Source organism: Crinia signifera, chromosome 5 (assembly GCF_055691185.1).
Source record: "Crinia signifera chromosome 5, ASM5569118v1, whole genome shotgun sequence".
In the NCBI taxonomy this organism is placed as follows: domain Eukaryota; kingdom Metazoa; phylum Chordata; class Amphibia; order Anura; family Myobatrachidae; genus Crinia; species Crinia signifera.
Window position 1 is genome coordinate 281670162 of NC_139221.1, and position 25452 is coordinate 281695613.

At 43.5% G+C, this 25452-nt stretch overlaps 1 protein-coding gene across 1 annotated transcript in view; it reads left to right on the forward strand.

Moving 5' to 3' along the window:
- Positions 1 to 25452, forward strand: part of RAPGEF5 (Rap guanine nucleotide exchange factor 5) — a 265810-nt gene that overhangs the window by 215780 nt on the left and 24578 nt on the right. The window contains exons 12-19 of the mRNA XM_083189111.1: positions 10194 to 10272; positions 13520 to 13664; positions 15958 to 16055; positions 16549 to 16579; positions 19418 to 19496; positions 20665 to 20814; positions 22640 to 22731; positions 23239 to 23361. Of these exons, the coding sequence (XP_083045237.1) occupies positions 10194 to 10272; positions 13520 to 13664; positions 15958 to 16055; positions 16549 to 16579; positions 19418 to 19496; positions 20665 to 20814; positions 22640 to 22731; positions 23239 to 23361 (797 nt within the window). The remainder of the gene's footprint in view (positions 1 to 10193; positions 10273 to 13519; positions 13665 to 15957; positions 16056 to 16548; positions 16580 to 19417; positions 19497 to 20664; positions 20815 to 22639; positions 22732 to 23238; positions 23362 to 25452) is intronic.

Here is a 25452-nt window from a genome sequence, read left to right on the forward strand (position 1 = left end):
ATTTGAAACCTACAGTACCTACAGTAAAGCATGGAGGTGGTAGCGTTATGCTGTGCGGCTGTTTCAGCTGGTTTTACAGAAAGTCTGGTAACCAGATGGCCTGGCTTGCTTGGAGTCTACAACCTCTGGGAATTGAGAACCTCTGGGAATTGGGTGCTTTTTAGGCTGACTCTACCTTCTTCACTGTCACACTTCGTCACTGTACTTAAGGCAGAATGGCAAAATATACCACCTGCTGTTGTCCCAGAACTTGGGGACCATTTGCCAAGAAGGATGTCTGCAGTATTCAGGGGATGTAGTGAACCTGCAAAGTACTGATGTCAATACAATAGTGTTGATCTATATGCTTGCTGCCAGTGTCGAATAACATTTGTTTACATTGTGCACTGTAGACGTTGGCATTTTGCAGGTACCATTTAATGAAGCTGAAGTTGAGGACCTGTGAGATGTCTATTTCTAAAAACTAGAGACTCGAATTTACTTGTCTTCTTGCTCAGTTGTACATCGGAGCCTCCTATTTATCTTTCTACTCTGGTTAGAGCCTATTTGTACTGTTCTCTTAAGGCAGTAGTACACACCGTTGTATGAAATGTTCAGTTCAGTTTCTTGGCAATTGCTTGCATGGAATAGCCTTCATTTCATAGAACAAGGATAGACTGTTTCACATGAAAGTTCTCTCTTTCTGCCCATTTTGAGAGTATAATCGAACCCACAAATGTGATGCTCAAGATACTCAACTAGCTCAAAGGAAGACAAGTTTTATAGCTTCTCTAACAAGCAAACCAATTTTCAACTGTGCTAACATAATTCCACAAGGTTTTCTAATCATCTATTAGTCTTCTAATGCGATGAGCAAAGACAATGTACCACTGAAGTGATGGTTACTGGAAATGGGCCTCTATACACCTATGTAGTTATTCCTCAATCTTTTGAATGGTAGTGTATATCAATCTGATTGTGTGTCTCCGAAACACTGCCATCTGTTGGCAGCGAGTGAAACGACATCTTTCTCTCACACATGCACAAACACAGAGGCAATCACAAGGTAGCAGACTAGCTTTTGAAGCATTATATATATATATATATATATATCACTATTTAAAAGCCCGGAAGGATGGCTTAGTCCCTACATGCTCCTACTTCAAATCTGTCACAGCGCCCTCTCTCCATATCCATTAAAACAGATGTTTGCTTTTACTTTTCGTTAAGGAGTCATTTGGTCCATCTAGTGGTCGCTGGCGGTACTTTACCTCAGAGGTAAGGAGGTGGTAGCCTTTTATATATAGAAATTTTATATAGGAATTGGGCAATGAAAAAATGAAACTCTATGTTTAAAGTCTTTACATAACATATCACCATGAGCCCCACCGGCAGCCATGTGCACATAGTGTAAATAGACATTTTGCTGTTGAACTGTAATCATGCAGTGCCGTTTTATCTATCTACTGTGTATGGATTACCTTAGATGTTTGCTGTCCGTAGAATATAAAACAAGAAATATTTTTCATATCTTTGCCATGGAGCTGAATTATTAATACTCTGCTTAATAAATATTGCATACTGGACTTTCTGTTCTACTGATTGACTGCAGCTCTGCATTGTGGCCTGCATATACTGTAGTATAATAACTGTGGATGCAGAACCACCAGTGACTGCAAATAAGCAGCACGTTCCGAGATGTTGCTGAATCTCATGCTGCGACGTACAGAGGGAAATGAAAGCAATCACTGGAGTTCAGGCTGTGTGCAGGAACAGCAGGGGTGTGTTTTAGTTACTAGCCCTTTCATTGCTATTAAACAGAGTTATGTTTTGGTGTCTTCGGCCTGCCAGAGAGACAGGCATCAGATATGTGTGGTGTTGCATCCCAGTGAGCGGTAAAAGCTTCATGGTCTCCTCAGACACGCGACTGAAAGCCTCAGATTGCAGAGTTGTTCTGTGCCCATTTAGTATTAAGCCAGATCTTGACAAAGATCCTCAAAATAGAACATGACATTCTGTATTAATAAAGGGCAAATGAACTCACTCTCTGTATGTCCTGTCCTTAATGGCAACCACATCCGAGATAGCAAGCTAGGGAAACGATTTTAGGGAGGGAAATAAACATTTTATTCAGAGACATCAGAAATATGAAATCACAATGGGAGTATTAAGCACACAACACACACACACACACACACACACACACACGCACACGGTATGCACACACGCAGTTTATCCACCTGCTTGCAATGTGCATTAAATGTAAACATGAACATACAACCACTGTACACATTTTATTTTAAAATTATTATTATAATTATTTTTATTTATCATTTTTAAAACCTGCCTTAAATAAACGGGATGTTTTTTTTTTTGTGACACAGCATACTATGATGTTTAGAAATGTATGGTGATAGTAAATCACATGTTAAAGGTGACAGCTGTGAAGGCTCCATTGCCGCTTCCTTATGCAACCATGATGTTTCTTTTTTTTTTTAATTAAGTCTTTATTTATTGTTTTTTGATTTCATATTTTTAGAAAAACTGGCTGACAGAAGCCGTACAAGTCTCACGTTGTTCATCACAATATCGACAAATGGTTATAAACACATTTCAGTATGTACAGCAATATATTACGAATAACATAAAAAGAGAAATCACAATACATAATACAAAAACCCCCCCTCCCCCAGCCCCCCAAGACATACCCCACACACATAGTCTGTCCTCTCTAGCCCTACCCGTTCACCCTTGACCTTTCTTCCTTATTAGATTCTGTTGAATCAAATCTTATAGTAAATTCATTATCTGGAGCGATCCCTCGAGCCTTCCCCTACCGACCAGTTTTTTATTTAATTTCTTCTTCGTTTATATAGTATAGTTACCTGGTTCAAACTAAGATTACTAGGTGACTTATGCCCTTGTTCAATATCCGTTTCAAGGAACAAAAAAACAAAAAAAAAAAAAAACAAAAAAAAAAATATATGTAAATTAAAAATAAAGTGCAATCTGTGCAATTCTTACTCGCAAGTCAGGCCCACAAAGTACAAAAAGATGTGTGGGCATCACACCTGTTAGGACTTGCTTCTTCGTACTGTGTTTGTTTGTGAAACCCAGTGGTGTCTTACCTATTAAACCTCCCCCCCTCCCCCTTGCCCCCCTCATTTAAGCTAAACACCGTGTCGACACAGTTGAATTACCACTATCTCTTATTCTTTTCCCTGTGAATTTTATAGGAATCCCACCTATCACTTTTCCCCTATTTATGACCCATTTATTTAGTCGGTATTTATTCCCGACCATGCCCTATACACCCTCTGTGCTACATGTAGTAACTAAAGTATAAAAAATGTCCCTTGTACTTCTATTTTAGTTTTCATTATTATTCCGGGCATCTATTTTAAATAACCTTGATTTTCTCCATCTTCCCCAAATTTTCCCGTATTTAACCAAGGCCCCTCTGGAGGCATAGACAAATCTTTCATGCTCACAAGTGCTATTGACCAGATTCACCCATTCGGTGACATTCGGACCCGAGGAGGCCATCCATTGCCTGGCAATTACGACTTTCGCTATTGCTGATAAATTAACCACCAATTCCTTCCAGTCATCGTTTGGGTCATCCTGCTCCCACACACCCATTACCATACTTCTCGTAGTTAGTGCCCCTCGAGGGACCCCCGTAGTCACCAGTATATTCTCCACCCTCTTCCAAAACTCCTTGATAACCTTGCAATCCCATAATAGATGCCAAAAGGATCCTATTTCCACCCTACATTTGGGACATCTATCGTCATGGGTTCCTGCAATTCTTTTTAATCTGACCGGGGTCAGGTAGCTCCTATGGAGAATATTAAATTGCACTTGCTGGATTCGGATAGATGTAGTAGCCCTCCCTGGTACTGCTAATGCCCTATCCCAGACTAACTCCATCCCCTGCTGGAGATCTGCGGCCCATTTGTCCCTTAGGACTTGCAATTCATCGACCTGGGTGTATGACCTCAGGAAGCCATATATTCTGGACAATCTCTTCCCGCCACCGCTCAATTGCTTAATGAATTTTTTGCAGGGTGATTCTATAACATTTACAGATATGTCCCCGACCTGCTGTAGTGCGCTTCTGACCTGAAGAAATCTAAAAAACATATGTCTGGGCAGATTATATTCCTCCCGAATTTCTTCAAAAGATTTAATATTGCCATTTCTGAAGAATTGCTCGATCCTTGTCACCTCATATTTCCCCCATATCGCCATACCCTGTTGCTTTTTTAATTCCGTCAATTCATTCAAGAAAAATATAGAAGAGTCGGGGTCCACACCCTCAAAATTAATTAACTTGTGCACCCATCTCCACACTTTAACTGCTTGCATCAAGATAGGTGGAGGGTGCCCTCGCAGATCCATCGATAGCAACCACTGAAGTGGGCCCGTATCAGGTTCACTACACCTAATTAAAGCGGCGATCTCCACCGTGGCTTCGCCGTCCCGAACCCAAGCACACAGATGGACCAACTGAGCAGCCATATAGTATACCCTAAGGTTCGGAACCGCGAGTCCACCCCTATCCCTGTCTCTGCACAAAGTATCCATCCTGATTCGAGGGCGCTTTTCATGCCAAATAAAAGAGGATAGGATACCATTAATCTTTTTGAAATAATCATCTTTTATGTAAACTGGAGATTGTTGAAATACATAAATTAACCTGGGCAGAATCGACATCTTTATCAAATTTACCCTGCCGATCTGGGATATGGGAAGTTTTAACCAGCAACGACATTTAACCTTGATATCTTGTATAAGTGGCGCGAGGTTGTCCCGAATATAATCCAACGGAACCTCCGAGACCCACACACCCAGGTATCTGAACCTGTCAGTGGGACGCAGAGGGGAGCCCACTGAACCTCCTAGCTCATTCTCCCCCACATTCAACAGGTGGGATTTCCCCCAATTAATTGTGAGACCTGAGAATAACCCAAACTCCCTCATACTCTCAATAATTCTAGGGATATCCTCCTCCGGGTTCTCTACTCCCACTAGCAAATCATCGGCATATAAAGACACCATGTTCAAGCCATACCCTGCTCCATGTCTACCTCCTCCTAGTTGCGTTCTTAGTATGCAGGCCAAGGGTTCGACCGCTACTGCAAACAGAAGGGGAGAGAGGGGACATCCCTGTCTGGTCCCCCTAAAAAGAGGGAACAGCGGGGATGTAAACCCATTTATCGATAATCTAGCATGTGGATTCTTGTATAGTAGTGAAATCCGCCCTATAAACCGATTCCCAAAACCAAAGGTCCTCAAAACCGCCCACAAGTAATCCCATTCGATGGAATCGAAGGCTTTATTTGCATCAAATGATGCCACTGCCACCCTTGCCTTCCTACACCTTGCTATTTGAATATAAGAGAAGACCCTTCTCAGATTGATCATGGTAGATTTCCCAGCCATGAATCCCGTTTGATCAGGATGTATAATCTTCTCAATTACTTTACTCAACCGGTTCACCAGAACCTTAGCGTAGATCTTTGCGTCTGACGATATTAGAGAAATTGGCCGATAAGAATCAATCTGAGAAGGGTCCTTCCCGCTCTTAGGGATCATAACGATCGAGGCTTCCGACATAGAGGGGGGGATGTTCCCCTCTACCTCCATTGCCCGAAAAAGGACCAACAATTGTGGGCCCATTGTTTTAACATAGCGCTGATAAACTTCACCCGGGATGCCATCTAGACCCGGGGCTTTATTGGTGGGCAAGGATTTAATAGCCTCCATGATCTCAGCTAACTCTATAGGGGCGTCTAGAGATTCTCTCTGTTCCCGTGAAAGCCTAGGCATATCAATCGATTCCAAATACTCCCCAATTGCTTCACTCCCCTTGTTGATTTGGGATTCATACACTTTACCCAGGTGAGTCACAAAGGCCTGTGCAATCTTAGGTGTCTCTGAGATCGTCTCGCCCGTTTCTAGTGTAATTTGGGGTATAATATTTGATGGGTGATCTTGTTTCGCCAGTATTGCCAACCATTTACCTGCCCTGTCTGCGCTGGAGTACCACTGATGAGCCCCATAGCTCAATCTGCGACAAGTAATATCTTGTAGGTACTCCAGCCATTCTTTTTGGGCTTGCAACCAGGCCGCTTCGTCTACATCAAGATTGGATTTTAAATATTTATTCTCCAAATTCCCCATTACTGTCTCCAGTTCATTTGCCCTAACCCTATGCTTTTTCTTTAAGAAGGCGATTTTCTTGATCATGGCACCCCTTATAAAGGCCTTGAAGGCATCCCAGACAACTATCCCCGGAGAGGACCCACTGTTAATCTCAAAAAATTCCTGCATAATTGCCTCCAGTTCTTCATGGTCGCCCATTTGTTCCAACCAAAAAGGCTGCAATTTCCAATATTTATACCCCACCTCACACTCGAAGTCCATCTGCATCGTCACAGGTGAATGGTCCGATATTCCTCAGCCTTTATACTCAATATGGGAAATTTTATTCAGAAGACCCTCAGTTACAAATATTAAGTCTATCCTAGAGAACGCTTTAAATGAAGACGAAAAACAAGAGTATTGTTGGCGATTGGGATATTTTAATCTCCAAGGATCCCACCACCCAATCTCTCTCATGAATTGGGAGAATCTATAACCTTCTTTTACCGCCTCCTCCTCTGATCTTCTCCATCTGTCTAACTGTGGGTCCAAAACCTTGTTGAAGTCCCCTAAGCAAATCACCTGGCTATCTGGGAACCTGGCGGAAAATTCTACCGCCTCTTTAATGACCTCGTATGAAAAGGGAGGGGGAATATAGACAGTCAAAATGCAGATTCTACAATGGTTAATGCCACACTCAATAAAAATATATTTCCCCCCCGGGTCTATCTTAACTACCCCGGGTTCAAACACCAAAGACTTCCTAAATAGTAGAGAGACCCCCCTTGCCATCGATGTAAAAGAAGAATGGTAGGCCTGCCCAATCCACGGGCGTCTTAGCGAGAGCAACCTATCTCCCCTGAGATGCGTTTCTTGAAGACATATGATATCTGCATCTAGATTTTTGCATTGTTTTAGTACCAAGGCTCTTTTAACTCTCCCATTGATCCCTCTGACGTTCCACGTCAAAAACTTAACCATACGTTATGTAGTTGTACATATAATCCTTGGCATCAGGGAGCCCTCGGGACACACCAGACTTTACCTTCCAGAAGGGAGAACTTCTAGAGCAGACTAAGGACATACTAACTAACAGACAAATACAAACATCACACCCATCCCCCCTCCCCCACCCTGTATGACCCAACCCGTTAGGCATACCTTTTCCCTTACGTAAACCCCCTATTTCTTATTCCCCCCTAAACTAACCCCTGTGGAGCAAATAACTAATGACCACTAGAGTGAGCCCAATCCCCCCCCTCCCCAGCCCGTACTGCATTTTGTAAATATATTTTTTTTTTTTTATTCCTTTTTCTTTTTTTTTTTTTTTTCTTTTTTTTTTATTTCTCTTTTATATATTTATTATTTTTTTTTTATTTTATTTTCCCTTTCCTTCCCTCCTCTACTCCTCTTTTATCTCATTTTCTTTGCTTTTCCTTTTCCCTCTTTTGCCTTTTTCTTCACAAAGGACAGGGAACGGGATCAAAAGCATATAGCACAACATCATGGTTCCAACTCACTCTCCCCTCCCTTTTGAAGACTACGCTCACCAATACAACGAATTTTCCCTAGATTTAAATAGGACCAAATATGAAAGCAGACAGAAAGAAACAACCAACATAGTCTTGATTCAGTGCCCCAAGACAAGATTATTTAAGCCAACACTTGTTTTCTTCCTGGGTGGTTCTCATCCAGCCATCTGGCTGCATCTGCTGGGGAAACAAAGAATTTTGTGCCACCTTCTGCCACTATTCTCAGTTTAGATGGATAGAGCATCGAGTAACTCAGGCCGAGCTCTCTCAGCCTTATCTTGATGTCCTTGTATTTCGCCCTCTCTTTCTGGACGTCTAGCGGGAAATCAGGGAATGTGGCAATTTTTTTCCCATTATACAGACAGTCCGTTTTGTCCCTGGCCAACCGGAGAATACTGTCTCTATCTTTGAAATGAAGAATTTTTGCTATCAAAGTTCGTGGCGGACCTCCTGGTATTGGTGGGCGACCTGGGATGCGATGAGCCCGTTCTACGGCAAACTGAGCAGAAAAGGCATTACTGCCAAACATTTGAGTTAGCCAGCTTTCAAGAAATTTTTCTGGCTCATTACCCTCCGCCCTCTCCTCAAACCCGATAAAGCGGACGTTGTTCCGTCTGAGGCGCCCCTCCATATCGGATAATTTCAGGCGAATGTCCGTAATTTGGCCTGACATAGATTTGACCTGTAAGTGAAGAGGTGTAACAGTGTCCTCTAAAGTCGACACTCGGTTTTCTACTTCAGTAACCCTTTCGCAAGTTTTCTGCACATCATTTCTTAGTAATACTATGTCTGATTGAACTTGGCTTAGTTGGTCTCCAAGGCGAGTCTCACAGTTATTCACTGCTTCTAATACTTGCGCCAGCGTGACTTCTGGGGGTAGCTGAGAGGTGCTACTCTTAACCGGTGTTGTCAAGGGGGTAGCCGGTTGTGAACTAGGGCCGGCTTGGGACTGAGCTCTGGCAAATCTCTCCAATCTTGCTGCCGCTGTATTTTGGCCAGTTTTCCCCATAGTTATGATTGTAATCCACACTGTTAAACCAGCCTGCTCCCAACACAATATTGTTGGACACCTCTTCCACAGGCAGTATACCACAATGCTATAAATGTCATGTAAATGTACTCACTGCTGGTGTGGTTTTTCCCACCGACGCTTCTGCTCCGGTAATTGATCACAGTTCACTGCGGCCGGGAGGACTTCCCCTCAGAAGTACTGTTGAGAATTCTGCAGCAGCTCTAGTCGAAGCCCTTATGCAAGCTGTATTCTGTTTCCAGCTCTGGCCTCTGTCTCTCACCCAGAGGTCAGCAGCTTCCTCAAGGCCGTGTAGGACGGATGGTTTTTCTCCACTTGTGGGGAAATACTTGTACACTGAGTCCAGAAACGTTTCAGTGTAAGGCAGACTCTCTTCCACTGCCCAGCACCTGCCTCTCACACAGGAAGCTAGGCTCAGTCTGCCACCGCTTGGGCTCAGTCTGCCACTCTGGGCCACAAGCGCCCAGCTCTTTCACTCTGGCCAGGCAGCCGCTGCAGCTATATTATTGGCGTTTGTGCCCCGGCTGCGTCTGCCACACGTCACCGCCAGGCACAACGCTTGCGATGTAGGGGGCCGCCGACGGATCTCTGCTGGTTCCCGGTTTCTGCCAAGGAGCCGGCACGTCCACGTGCGCGGCTCGGTGCGTCCCCGGCAGCCGTGTCGCAGGCTAGTGACGTCGGGTCTCTCACCCCCGCCGCGTCACAGCGTCAGCCTCTGTAGCCGTCCTCCACTCACGCGCCGCTCTCGGGAAAGGGGACCGCAGGCAGGGAGGCACAGCACTCCCTCTCTCACGGCCAGGAAGCACCAATTTCGGGCGATAAAGTCCTCCACAGGCTATAAACTCACGAGGAGGAAAGGGAGCTCATTTTTCATGCAGCCGGCATGGGGAGGTATGGACACGCTCACTCACTCACGCACGCCGTGGCCACGCCCCTCAACCATGATGTTTCTTAACTTCCTATACACAATTTTATTTATTCAAAAGCCAATGGAGAGCATCTGTTAGACCCATCACCTACACACACTGGAGGCAGCCATTTTGTGGCCTGACGTAATATTCATCCTTTCATTTCATGCCTCAGGGATAATACTTTTCCTAATTAATTGGTAATGTCCATTCTCATGAATATTGGTTCAGGGAACAAAATGGCTGCCTCTTTTGAGTGTAGTTCACTTTAATTGCCATTCTCTGGTCTTTTTGTGCTTCCAGTATTTTGATATTCAGGAGCTTGCACAGAAGATCATGAACTAGTCATCGTTATTACGGGTAATAAAATAGACTTGAGTGCTAATTAATAGTTTCATTGCACTGCACAGACACTAACCCCTGCCAAAATCAGGAGCTGTTGACTGAATAATTCAGTATATTTCTCATTATTAAGTCTCTGGGCATTATAGGATGTTCCCTTTGGGCATGTTCATGAATAGTGTTGCAGTGACAAAGCCGGTTCTCTGAGACCCGTTCCCTCACCTAGCGGTTTCTTGTTTGTGTTTTCTGCAGATACCCTCCTGGATGACTTCCTCCTGACATACACGGTCTTCATGACAACAGACGACTTGTGCCAAGCACTGCTCAGACAATATCCTTAATTACCCGGAACAGTCATGGCCTTGATTCTGAAAGAATGAGAAACAGATGCCTAACATTAAAAGCAAATGGCATCTGGTAAATTGCTGCGAGGGGCACAGAGCTGCCACATTACTCTGTAGTGTGGTAGCTGCCCATCTGAAGAAGATAAAGCATTGCTGATTTATAGGATTGGCTGTTTGAGATGCTAAGTCAGCATTGTGCCATTCCCCTGAAGGTTTCCACCCAGCAATATCGTTCTGAATGCATAATATGGCCTAATAGAATGGCATAAAATCATCTACATTATGGGAAGCTTGTCATCTGCTTTTAGTATTGTTGTTTGTTTAGCACTGTAGCAACACAATAGAGTATTAGCGCACGTATTCAGGAAACACATATACATGCACATTACCCTATTTCTGCTGTGATACATCCATGGGGCTAGTAATATCAGTATGTACTCATGGATATCGCAGTTGTAGTAACCAAGCACCATTCCCATTGGGATCTTATCGCAACGGTCCCTGACCAATACTACGCTGCTGATGTTGTAGGGAAAGGGGCGGGGTTATTGGGGTATTAGGTTGTGCATAGAAGAGATCTATTGTATATGTAACATGTGCAGGTGTCTGTGCTCATTAATCAAGTGAAACATAATATTAAGAGTAATCATTTTCATTAAGTGTTTATCTCCACTTAATGAATTAATCTGATACATCTGGAATCCACATAAAATATTACTTTCCCCTTATATGAACATTAATATGACCAGATGTCCATTTAGTCATTTACTGTAAAGACAATTATTAATCTGTATATTTTTTTGTTTTTGTTTTTTACATTTATACATAAACTTTTATCCCTGGGGTGTTCTGGAAACAAATGCTGACCACTGCACTATTTGAAGCCACAAAACCATAGCTACGCCCATAATTGTAACACTAAAAAAGTCATAGAGTACACTAATATTGCCCCTAAATAGACACAACCAAACAACCCAAAATCCCCCTTTTCCATACAGCCTTCAGTCTGTAAATAACCATTGCTGGATTTGCATGCATTGCGTTATTCCTGCTGTTTTTCCACTCTAACTCTAGCCCATATGTGTTGTTAAGCGTCCATTTGTCATTATTAATCTGCTAAAAGAATAAAAAACATAAGCTAAAGCATACATAGTTCTACAGGTAGAACATCGATAATGCGGCAACCTTAGTTCCAGCACTGTGCCGGATTATACCCTATGCCGGGTTATCAGTGGTACATCCCAACAGCTTTCCCTACCACCCCGACTACCTAACCCCTAATCTCCCACACCCTGAATCCCTCCCACAGCCTAATCAAGCCCTCCTGCAGCCTACCTGAGCCCTCCTGCAGCCTAACTCTCCTCGACATCCTGACTTCCCCCCCACAGCCTAACTACCCCACAGCCTAACCAAGCAATCCTGTAGCCGACTGTACCTGAGCCCTCCTGCAGCCTAACTCTCCCGGCAGCCTGACTTCCCCCCCACAGCCTAACCAAGCACTCCTGCAGCCTACCTGAGCCCTCCTGCAGCCTAACTTCACCCACAGCCTAACTACCCCACGGACTAACCAAACCCTCCCGCAGCCTATCTGAGCCCTAACTTACCACCACAACACCTAATCCTCCCACAGCCTAACTCTCCCCAACAGCACCGAATTCTCCCACAGCCTAACTACCCCAGGGACTAACCAAACTATCCCGCAGCCTAATTGAGTCCTCCTGCAGCCTCCTGTAGCCTAACTTTCCCTGCAGCCTAACTTTCCCCTGGTACCTGATGTGTCTGGATTAAAAGAGGTGCAGGAAAATTGGTGTTGCACCTATAATATAATTTTCTTTGACAGCCAGAAATCACATTTTGTAAATACTTTCACATTTTAGAAATACTTTTAGGAGATAGGACATGCCTGAGACACATGCCTGAAACCTTTTCTCAAATCCAATAACTCGGACACCCCCATACTTCTGGTTGAACATCCCGTGATTATGAGCGAGGAGACAAGCGGATGGCACGCAGAAGAAAGCGCGCGTTTTACTGCACATTTCTTCTGTTGTGACAGGTCTCGGATTAATTGTTTTCTTTCTCTGCCTAAGGGAATTTAATGCATTCCAACTCTTCACCCATGTGCCACGTTCATGTCCTGACAATAAGAGGCGGAGAGCTCCGGGGCAGAGAATATTGCTAATCCAGCAATCGGCACATTACTAGATCAGACAGAAGCCTGCGCACAGCCCTTGATAAACATGTTACCTGAAGTGTTTCTTTTTAAGTGGGAGTTAAATAAAAACGTGTCTCTGCTGGCATTGTAAGTTTCCGCGCCACATAAAATATCTGAGAGACAATCCATCATCATAATGTATGGGAGCGATCGAAGGTGGATCCTTATAAACGTTTCTGACAGACTGTACAATGGATTAAGAAAACATTCCAGATTTCTGGGGAATGTGTTTTTGTAATGCAGGGCCCTAGTTACTTACTATTTTATAAAATGATCACATTTACATATTATAGGAACAACGGAAAGGGACGGTTTCAGCTGAGTTCGGACAATTCCAGGGCAGATTGGGAAGAGGTGTAGTAGCAGCCACTGGGACAGACAGACAGATAACTGATTCTGGTTTGAATGCAGAGTGTCTGTATTTGCTGGAAGCCACAGAACCTATATTTACAATCTTAGAGATAATGCTAGGATCCAGACGGCTAGCAGGGGAAAGCCACATCATCCACTGTTTTTCCATCCAATGCTATATGTTGCTATGGGCAACATAACCTTTTCATTTTTTGTAAGCTTTACTAAAGTTACCCCAATATGTTTAAATATCTGTGTGCAGGTTTAACAGAGGAGCGTTCTAGTACAATATGATTTGTAATGCCCATTCAGGTAGCGTAACAATAACTGACAAAGACAAATCGCTCTTACTGTATGTTATTGCACCCAAAAATGAAAACAAATGGGAAAACTACGCCACTAGCTGAGATGCAGATTTGCGTGCGTCTCACTGGCGTTCCCTAATTTACCCTGCATGTTCTCAAGTACAAGCAATTTGCAGGATATTTGTGTCCTGCCTGGTTTGTGGTGACAGGCCGTCACAGAGAGAGGAGATTGATGCGTGGAAGCAGAGAAGAGTCACTTAATTAGCTCTGGATTTGCAGCATGATATTCTCCTCGTCTCTCTGTAATGGGTTGTTCTTTTAAATCACAAAATGTTTTCTTGTTGTGCCTTGACCTGAAATTACCTATTGTGCCAAGAAATATGACGGCAAGGCAGACAGCCCAGAGGCCCTGTGCACAAAGAGGAAGGTCTTGCTTCTTGCATCCCAGTGGACCGCTCTGTACAAAGACTGGCTACACGACGATGAGCATTCCAAGTTGTTTCTGAAGGTAAGTGAAGAATTCTGCACAGGCCTTCCTGCAAAATACACGCAGCAATGTCAGACTGCTGAATAATATGTGGGGGGCTCACACTGTAGTCATTCTCAAGGGGATAAATAAGAACTAGGCTTCTCGCTTACAGACACATGGTGGAAAAGTATGGATTAGGAGCTGCGCTGTTTTATGAAGCGTTGCAGAAAGATTTTATTTTGAAGTGTGAAATGATTATATTGTGTCAAACTGGAGGATACTGCATATTTAGGGGGATACTACATATACTACGCAGAGATGAAGAATGGTGAGTTAATGGGATATGTTCAATGCTTTCTGCGAGCTGTGACAGCGAGCAGCGCTGCCTGCTCGCTGTCACAGCTTGCAGTGTCAGTATTCAACTGACCCCCCTGCATACGCCGATTCCCCCTCCCTCCGTTTTTGGAGCGAGGGGGAATCGGCGTATTTGGCCGCTAAAACAGCGAGACTGACTGCTCCCTACATTAGCCACAAGCCTCGCTGTGTAGGGAAATCCTCAATGTCCTGTGACAGCGAGGATTTCCCCGGAACGTTGAATATGGTGAGCGGCCGGCAAAGTGGTTGAACAGCAAGGATCGCTTGTTTTCGGCGATCCCGGCCGTTTTACCCCCTCACCGGCCACATTGACTATGGGCCAATAAATCCACTAGTAATTAATGCGTACATGGGGAGGTCATGTAGTCAATATCCTGGCGGGATTATGTAACAGTTGGAAAGGCCTGGACTCCAGAGCACCATATCAGACTGGACCAGCTACCTGCAGCGACCCCTACTGCACATTTTGCTGTGTGACAGCTGTAACACACATGGGGACAGCCACTGAGAATGCCAGTCCGGCATTCCAGAGTCTGTACCATTCCAGCAGTGCCATTTCCATTGCCTCTGCACGAGTGCAGCAGCTGATCCCTGCACCATTTGCTGTGTGTCATACATGGAATCACGCACAGAGATCTTCAAATCAGCACTAGTCACTGTAGGGAGATGGTCCGGCCTTCTCCCAATCCCTTTCGTGGTGTTGAGCATCCCCATGGTTAGAATCCCAGTACCGGAATCCCAACACTCAAAATCATGATGGTAAGTATAGGGGTCAGGCTGTGTGATGGATAGGTTACGGTTAAAATACTTGGCAAAACCATTGCAATTTTGAATATTAAGTTTCCACTGTCTGAATTCTGACCGTCGGCAAGCTGAGCACAGGGATGTTATATCTAACACGATCAGTCAGCCAAGTTTCCTTCACAGTGTCGTTAAGTGTCAGGTACACAGGCCTGTCACACCTATCGGCTGTTAATGCGCTTTTCAGCCAACAGCGCCACTTTAATAAATCGTATGCATTGTCAGTTGCAGGCTCATTCCCACCATTTTAATAAAGATGTGGGGATTTATTATAAGCCTGATTTCCAGGCACTGTTTCAGGCTACCAGTACAGTAACTTGTATTGGTAACAGCACAATGCAGCAAAAGCACATAGACGCATATTAACCGTTTATCCCTAGAACAGCAGAAGCAGAAATATTTTGGAATAAACTGCTCACAAAAATGTGCAGACGACAAAGCCTATTTTTTTATAGAATTGACATAAAGCAGCTCCATGCAGCGCGAGGATGTTGTGTGTCAGACCAAGCGCGTCCCGGGAAATCATAATCCAACGTCTAATTTTAAAATGTCCATTTATGGTCTAGGATCCTTTTTAAAACTATGACTGTAGACTATTTGCCCTATATAGCATCGTCCATTAGCATGGCTTGTTTCCTAAAGCAGTATTTCCCCCCACTATTGCACAGGCTGCATCTGCTCTGTGGCTCGGGGTAAAATCATTTGTCTGCAGGAACAAAGAATCGACGAAAAAAAAATTAGATCAGGATCATTTCATTAAATGTGAAATTCAGCTGTTCTAGCACGTCATTTATTATGCTGCCGTAATTGTACATGGCTGGTTAAATATGCCGCTCACTCCTTATTAATCCAGCTAAAACAGAGAAAACGGAGGTTATAGGTTGGATGGTTTTATAAAGAGAGTAATAAATAATGGAATGAATACATAGAAATGCACTTTTGCTGAGGGGGATACACTTGGTGGTAAGCAATTGTGGAGTTATTACAGGGAAGGGTAAGAAAGGGAGCACTCTACATTGCATGGTCCTATGAGCCCGGCCCGTCACGTAATATATTTCAGCGCTGCATTCTGTCCTTTGAAATTACTCAGTACCCACTGATGAGGAATGCAGAACATTACAAATGAGGCTTGATGTTTCTTCTGTGTGTTTTACAGACTCTCTATCGGTATGTGTTGGATGATGTGTATGAATTTCCCATCTTAGAAAAAGAATTAAAAGAATTCCAAAAAGTGCTGCGCATCCATCGTCGCCAGTAAGTGTTATTGTAGCAAATTCTCTGTCAGCATCGCAATGCTTGGTTGGCTGTTACTGGTGTGACAGCTGAAGCAGGACTGAGGAAAGTCACGACCGCAATACATTATAGGAGAGAGGGAGTCGGTGTTCACTGTGAGCTGTAAAGACAGTGTTTATATATTGTAGGACTGAGGCAGCTTGGGGAATAACATGGATGTACACTAGACAGGGTGCATGCAAGGCTGTCCTTAATGCATTGTGGGCCCTCGGCAAAGGAATGTCACGTTGCCCCTTATTTATAAGCCAATTATAAATGAGTAATAACATGCCCCTCCTGCAGTCCTATACAAACGTATGTACTCTCAGTTCTGCCACCGTTCCAGTGTTCACAGTATTTAACCAATAGTGCAGTTTGGAGATAGGGCGAGCCCAGTTCTAATGTGCTATTATAGAGCCAGATACATTATTTAGCAATATGAAAGCACTAACTGTGCCTTTTGATTCTTTTGCAGCACCGTTGATGAATACTCGCCTCATAGAAAGGTATTATACGTTATACGGTGTGACCTGTATTGCTCCTGCTTATTATGTCTAATAAACAGCAGTGTTGTGGTGTAATATACTGTGGGTGTGCTGTTGTATGACACACAATACTTTGGAAATACTGTTTTTCACATTTGAATATTCACCATAATTTACTGTCACAGATCTAGACACTCGGGCATGCGTAGTGGACAAATATAAAAGAGCTGAGGTTATTATTTATGCTATTATTGTCTGTAAGGTGCTGCAGCGCAGTACAGTGGGGGAAGCACAGCATACCAGGGGCATAAGTACAGCCCAGTCGCCTAGAGGAACTTTGGAGTTTGGTGCCCCCCACACAAACACACTACTTATGTTATTTTATAGATATCGCTCTCAGACAGTCTATAGGGACTGGAGCCCACCGTGAATTGGCAAGACTCCAGCTATGCAATTATTCTGCCATCTGCAGCATGCAGAATCAGTCTCACTGTCCAGCAGCAGTGGCGGGTATACCATCATTAACTGCAGCACAGCAGCACAGGCTGAGCAGTACCAGACAAGGGCCATCCTGACCCCTATTGCTGGTACAGATGTAGCCACACTCATTGTTGCTGCATCAATCGGGGTGATTGTTGCGATCTTGTTGCCACACGCATGCCTCTAATTTGCTCCCGCAGCTCATAGAGGGTGGGATGTACTAAGCCGAAAATGCGGTAAAACCCCCGTTTTACTGCATTTTCATATGTACTAAAACCCTGCCGCCGCGTCACCGCAGGGCAGGGTATCCCCACCTTTGGGTGTCGATACCCTATCGAAGCCTATGGGCTTCTGTCGCTGCCCGCTGTCCGCCTCAGACTCCCTACCTGGCTTCCGTGCTGTTCCGACACCGCATAGCCAAGGAGGTGACAGAGACCCCCGCAAACCACATTACAGGTATCGTGGGGGCCTCCGTCCCAGCACCGCAATGCCAGCCGCATATGTTAGTAGATATGCGCTGACACCGCGGCAGTATGGCGGCGATGTATATTAATACATCCCGCCCAGAAACACATTGACCTGCCATATTGCAGCATGTCGATTCCACGCCGCCAAAGTTGTTGCGACAAACAAGCATGAATGTCCTGATCGCCACAACGATGAGCGCAGCTCTGTTTGTATTACGTAGTATGACCCTGCGATAGAGCTGATTAACTCTGCGGCAGCAAGAGGCGCACCATAGAGCTCTGCAGGAAGAGCAACGGAAACACTTGAATTCCTCTGTGAACCACACAGGTGCTGCTGGATAGGGAGGCAGGTATCTCCTCTGCCTCTAGGAGTTACACCCCTGTAGCTTACATAGAGCAGGAACATACAAGGTAGATAACATAGATGTAGAAGTGAAAAGGAAGGATCTGCCTAGGACAGAGATTATAAACTCGGAGTGAGAAAAGACGTGGGGCTTTATATGCGACACAGAGGTTTGGAGTTTGCAGAATATAGGCTGGATATATATTTCATACCTGCCTACACAGTCGTGCACATAATTGAACAATAAAACAAGTGTATGAGGAAGCCTTCTGCAGTGTACCTCCCCCGATATTAGCATCACTGTCAGACACAGAAGAGTTGTATGAGCAGAGTGCTGGAGTCACCCAGATAGGATGCCGGGCAGGGTGCCACTGACTGTGACTGAGAGGTCTTCAGGAAGTAGCAACACTGATAGAGAAATCCAAGTCAGTCCACCTTTGAACAATGTGTATTAAGGAAAATAAACCGCATAGCTTCATGATTGCAGCCAACATGTTCAGAGCAGTGTTATAAAATGGATGTGATAATCCACATATGGGCGTGTTGTATGATTGATCCAGACACTCAGTATACTGACATCGCAATCCCAGACGCCAGTGCTCCAGGAAGGAAGGGGGGGGGGGCACATTGCAAGCTCACTGTGTTCACCACAGGTTCTGATCTCCCTCTCGTGGACACCCAGGTGGGAGAGTAACTCATGTTGGTCAGGATCTTAACTGTCGGGCAGTTAAACAGTCAGGATTTGGTTGTCCGTATACTGGCTGTCAGGATCCTGCACCCATATGGACAACCCCCACTATTTTCAACCACACAATGGGCTGAAGTAGAGTTGAATGCAAGTCAGGCAAAATAGTTTGCACATTGTGTGCACAGAGCTATATGTATATACTCACCTGTGTGACGAGTTACCTGCATCTCTGCATCAGGACCACCCCTATCGGCACACCTGGCTTCAGAGCTGTTTCATAAATGTGCTCTATACTAGGTACAAAGTATATGTCTAAACGCACAATGTGCAGTTAAGTCTGAATTAGCCCCTTAGTTCATGCACTTGGGCAGAGCAGCAGCACACAAGATATACTCTGTAACAGACCTGAGTTCATCTCTACATCAGTCCCTTGGTAGCTGTACATGTAGCAGGGATTTGCGTTGCACCCCCCTGCAGCTCACAGAGCGGAACGCCTGGATATGTCTGTCTAGTCTCCTTCAATAAAGGTAATTTGTAGGATGCCTGCGCTCTGCTGAAGTGATTTGGAACAGTACAGCCTTCCCTCTTTGTGAGCTGCAGCACGGAGCTACCAGCTACAGATACCAGGGGGACACTGCCATTTACAGCAAGGGGTCAGCTCAAATAAAGTCCAAATGTAATTACTAGTTTGGTGTAATGAAGTGTGAACATTTTATTTTATCATACTTTTCTTATGTAATCATCTGTTTCCCATTCTGTAGGATATACGTGATGGATTTTATTTTGTATGTACTGGTTAGTTTCCTGGGTGTTTCCTACTTTTGTTATAGGACAGTGTATACTGGGAACATTTTATATTGCCCTTTATCTTATGCCCACAGAACAGAACTCTCTTCCACCAATTCAGTCTTAAGGAGAACTGGCTGCAACACAGAGGAAATGCTAATGAGGTAGAGGAAAGTGAGTATCAATGGGGATGAAGAAATCATCTATATACTGTAGTGTTTAGTGACCAAGTATGCACATATGTATGTTATATAACACAGGAGATGTACAGCATTCTTGCACTTTCATTCCTTTAACATTGAAGCTGATACTAGTTTCCTCAGATTATTCCTGGGGAAATTTGATTAACTGCTCTGAATAATTTAGTGACTAAATTGAGTTTTCTCATCAAATAAGAAATAAATGGTAACTTTTCAATTACTGTGTAACATCCATCAAGCAAATCGCACTTGCGAATGGGTGGCGACAGCCAACCATTCTCAAGGCGCAGGGTTTGGTTGACTCGCAAGGCTGCGAATCAACCAGAATAAACCACTGGATGTAGTCAGAATTCAAAGCTACAGTCCACTTCCCCTTTTCCCAGTGTTACCAATAATATATGCGCAATGTGTGGTATCCGCCTGATCATTTCATTGCAATACATTATACTTCATTATACGAATATGCCATGTTCCTCTTCCACAATTCATATACTGAATCAACATTATCCAATCTTCTATATATTTGTTTTGTGGAGAATGTAATTGAATCTTGTCTCACACACACACACACACACAAAAATAATGACATTGTCAGACGCTTACTAGGACAAATTCCTAAAGACAAGAATAGACCATTAAAAATGTGCAATGACAATGGTTCTAGAAATACTTCTTTCTTAAATGCTAATTCAAAACATATGTTTATAGTACTTAATTAAACAAGATTTATTTTGTATTGCTTTTGTCCAGAAATTTAGTTGGGAGAAAATGTTTTATGCTGGGAGAACCGGCAAAGGGTAACTCTGTATGTGATGTCACTAAATGGAATAAGGCATTGATGTACGATACAGTGTCGCTGGGACAGGAGTTCAGTCAGAGAGATTTATTTGTCAATTCAGTCTCTGTTTAACTTAAGAACCATAATATTTTGTTTCTACTGCAAACCGTCATTAATAATGAACCCCAGTAGCGTGATTTACCTCCCAGCAAAATGATGGTTAAATGAGTGGAGCTGCTGTTTGGTGTGACAGGCCCTCGCCTGCATTTACCATACATAGCAGGAGAGCAGGCGCTGACAGCGGGCGAGGTTTATGGAGATCTCCTTGGAATGCTCACTCGTGTTCCCTGCCTTTTTTGTGCAGTTTTCTGCCGTGTCTACATAACAGATCACTCCTACGTCAGCATCAGGACGAAAGTATCCAGCTCTGTTCAAGATATCCTGAAGATAGTGGCTGAGCGGATACAGCATCCAGAAGAGGACCTGGCTTTGGTCATTGTCACATTTTCTGGGGGTAATTCCAATTCTGTTCTTCTTCTGCAATTACTGATGTCTCTGAGAATTAATGGATGACAATTTCTAGCAAAAGTATTCAGTCTCCCCCCTACCCGGGGGACGCATTCTGCAGTGTGACCACGGATATTGTTGTGCATTTCTAGTAGGGGGCTGTTACCATGGTGACAGCTGGTTCCCCAACTCGTTAAGAAAACAATTGATGCCTCTTCCTTAGCAAATAACTTTTCTCTGTAAATGTTTATCATTGGATGGTAGGGGGGGAGGGGGGGAATTTCATAGGATGAGAGATTCAGAAAGTGAGAGATTTGGTAAGAAATCTCCAGGTTTTTTTTTAAAGCGGCAATCATTTACACTGCAAACCAGTTTGATTTTGAAGTGTAATTGCTGCTTTAAAAAAAAACACTGGAGATTTCTTACCAAATCTCTCACTTTCTGAATCTCTCATCCTATTAAATTTCACCCAAGATTTGCATTCAAATTAAAATATCCATAATATTAAAAAGATATAAAGGAAGAAAGAAAGCTTTAATCCTCTTGTGGGTATGATTTCTTTTACATACAAGGGCACATATGTGCTTGATAGGAGATTTTTTTTACATGCTTTACTATTTATTTATGTATTAACAGTTTCTTATACAGCGCAGCAAGTTCTGTTTTGCATCACAATTAGAAATAGGGTAAAAGCAAACTGTGTCGTTGCAGACAGTCAAAATGGCAGGAAGGCCCTGCTCAATACCTTACAATCTATACTATGACACGACTGGTATCCGGGTGGCTTACAGACAATGGGCGGGATGTAATGCAGTGCGGGATGCCGGACAAACTTGGATGTCTTGGAAGATCCAATAAGGAGGCCAGGAAATCAACTGAGATTTGGCCTTGTCAATCTTCCACAAAAGTGGCAACATGTCTCCTTTAACTGACAGTCTGCTTTAGATTCCCCTGCAAGGGGCTAGAATGCGCTCGCCCCCCTGTCGGGCTCCTGACAGTTGGGATTCCAATGTCTGAGAATAACCGTCGGAATCCCAACTCTCAGAGAGTTATACCATACCTGTAATGGGCATTTTTGGAAGAAAGGCCTTTTTTTGCAAATAATAATGATGGCAGTTGCAGTGATTGACATACAGTAAAGTGCTGTGGAATCTGTGTGGGCTATATAAGAAACTGTTAATAAATAAATAAATACAGTAAAAATAAAAGCATCGAGGATTTCGGCTTGCAGACAGGCAGAACCTTAATTAGCTGATGGAAATCTTGTGTCAGCATAAGGCAGTAAATCTGGCTTGCTGCGACTGCTCACAAATACTGTACAGCAACTATGCGTATGACTTAGAGGGGCAGATGTATTAAGCCCGGTGAAGAGATAAAGTATAAGGTGATAAAGCACCAACCAATCAACTCCTAACTGTCATTTTTTCAAACATAGCTGATTGGCTGGTGTGTTATCACCTTCTATTTTATCTCCAATTTATCTCTTCATCAGACTTACTACATCTGACCCAGAATCCGCTCCAATACAGTTAATTTTTGAATCAAGTAACCCGCCAGCATGTTTTTGGAGTGTGGATGTAAACAGGAGTACCTGAAGAAATGCCACCTAAACACATGGAGCACATACAAACTATCCACAGATAACGCACTATGAACGAGAGGTAGTTATGTTACCACTATGCCAACCATGCTGCCAATTTGACATTAATGCGTGTAGAATTCCTCAGCTATACAAAATCTGTAGTTTTCTAAAGTAGACAACATTTCCTCTACTCTGCCTTAATAGGATGATTAGATTTCTAGGTTTTCACAAAACGCTTTATTTTCCACAGAAAAACACGAACTTTTGCCAACAGAAATGGCCTTGTCCAAGACTCTGGATTCATCCAGCCGTATTTATACCTACAGGAGGAGCGACACATTGGTGAGTGATTCTGGGCCAGAGTACAGATAAGTTAATAGATGTATCCTTTGCAGTGTAACTATTATATGCTGGTATGTAGATTTTACATTGTTAAACCATAATTTTTCCTTAATGCTTCTTATTTTCCATTATTTATAAAGTAACAAGATGGCTTTTAGATGCTTTGTCATTTTTAAATATTTATACAGCTTGATTTGCACCAGATTGCCCTATATGGTCTTGCCCGGCACTCAGAGAGTTAATTATCAGGCGCGTGGCATTTTTTTGTCCTATCTGCCTGGTCAGTTTCTTTATAATTGAATTTCTGCCCAGAGTGCTTTGTTCAATGAGTGTCAATTCATCACACTCCTGTGCTTTCAAGGCCTTCCCCTAAATTGACTGAATAATCTTGTAAGAGGTGAACAAGCGTGAAAAAATAAAGTGCACTCAACCTGGATTGCTTTGCTTACAAATCGTCCTCTGCAAATCTAATATTTACACTGTAGTTTCCCTGCCTGTTTTTTGCAGAACCCATTTGCGGAGAACGAAGAGACGCAGAACAGATCGGTTAGGATCTTGGGGATGAACACTTGGGATATCGCTTTAGAACTAACCAGTTTTGACTGGAGTCTCTTCAATTCAATACACGAGGTGAGGTCTCCTAGGAACCCATTGTGAATAACAAAGTGCTCTGAAAATTGGTTCCAAGTCAAACTGTCATCGGCACATATATACCATAGGTTCCGCTGCCTGTAGCTGGGACAAATACTCACAAGAAAGCGGTCTCCTGTCTCATTGATGTAACTTGTTTGTAACAGAGTGATAGGCGGCATTGTCATGTGAATTGGCTCGGTCCTAAACATGGCTACTTCCACTCTGTATTGTAGGGGGAATCTCCTGTTTAATATGTGCCCTTGTTTTTTATTACATAAACACCACTGACATTAGGTGGGATCGTCTTTCAAGAGGAAAGAAACAGGTTAAAGTTATCATTGTGAAACCAAATCAGAACATCATTTGCCACAGGTTTGTGGCTTCTGGAAGCCGGCCTAGAACTCTGTGACTAATTGTGGGCACTACAATTAGCCACAGAGTTTTAGGCTGGCTTCTTTCAGATGCCACAAATCTGTTTGATGGATTTTATTCATTGTCATGTCCACTTAACATAGAGAAGGGAGAGTGACAAAGATATAATCAGCCAATCCACTACTTATTGTCATTTCTTAAACACAACCTGTAACATGCAATAAAAAGCGGATTGGCTGGTACTGCGGAGGTCTGGGCTGCCACTGGGAGACATTGAGGGCACATGCTCAGTGACAGGAGCCTGGGGTACTGCACTGTAACAATACATGCAACATCAGGCTTCTGTCACACTGTAGGAGCCGTTACTGCAACCACAGCAATCTCCTGGGACAGGCTGCATCTCCTGGACCTCCAGAGTGACAAAAGCAGTGGTTGGAGCACTAAGCTACTCCCCCTCCCATGAAGTCACATCCCTTCTCAGTATGTGCACCACAGGACTCTGGGGAATATGCAGATCTTTGCAATATATCGTTTATGTTACTGACACCTCAAGCAGTTATTTTATGCAGACTGGGCTGGTAGGGTATGCTGGGATTTGTAGTTTCATGATTACTGGATTCTTTCCTATACTATTGCTATCGGATATACACATTTACTCTTATTCTTCTTTGTGCATATGGTCTAATTGTCACCCAGAAATGTTTGGTAGCACTTTCATTATGGATATAGTGTAGTTCCATTCGGTAACTTTTGCAAATTTTATGGTACTTTTGTTCCTCCACTCTATCCCATTATTCTTTCATTAATGCAAGCACCATCCCACTGTTCTGAACAGTTAAGTGACAGGATTCCCAAACCAAATACAGAAATGTTTTCTATTAAAAAATACCATTTATTTTGTTTAAACACATGGAACACACACAAGTATATTACATATTTAGTGCCAGTTACATATCATGTCCCCAGTAGTGCCAGTTACATATCATGTCCTCAGTAGTGCCAGTTACAGATGTCCCCAGTAGTGCCAGTTACATATCATGTCCTCAGTAGTGCCAGTTACAGATGTCCCCAGTAGTGACAGTTACATATCATGTCCCCAGTAGTGCCAGTTACATATCATGTCCCCAGTAGTGCCAGTTACATATCATATCCTCAGTAGTGCCAGTTACATAGCATGTCCCCAGTAGTGGCGGTTACAGATGTCCCTAGTAGTGCCAGTTACATATCATGTCCTCAGTAGTGCTAGTTACATATCATGTCCCCAGTAGTGGCGGTTACAGATGTCCCCAGTAGTGGCGGTTACAGATGTCCCCAGTAGTGCCAGTTACAGAGGTCCCCAGTAGTGGCGGTTACAGATGTCCCCAGTAGTGGCGGTTACAGATGTCCCCAGTAGTGCCAGTTACATATCATGTCCTCAGTAGTGCCAGTTACAGATGTCCCCAGTAGTGCCAGTTACATATCATGTCCCCAGTAGTGCCAGTTACAGATGTCCCCAGTAGTGACAGTTACATATCATGTCCCCAGCAGTGCCAGTTACATATCATGTCCCCAGTAGTGCCAGTTACATATCATATCCTCAGTAGTGCCAGTTACATAGCATGTCCCCAGTAGTGGCGGTTACAGATGTCCCTAGTAGTGCCAGTTACATATCATGTCCTCAGTAGTGCTAGTTACATATCATGTCCCCAGTAGTGGCGGTTACAGATGTCCCCAGTA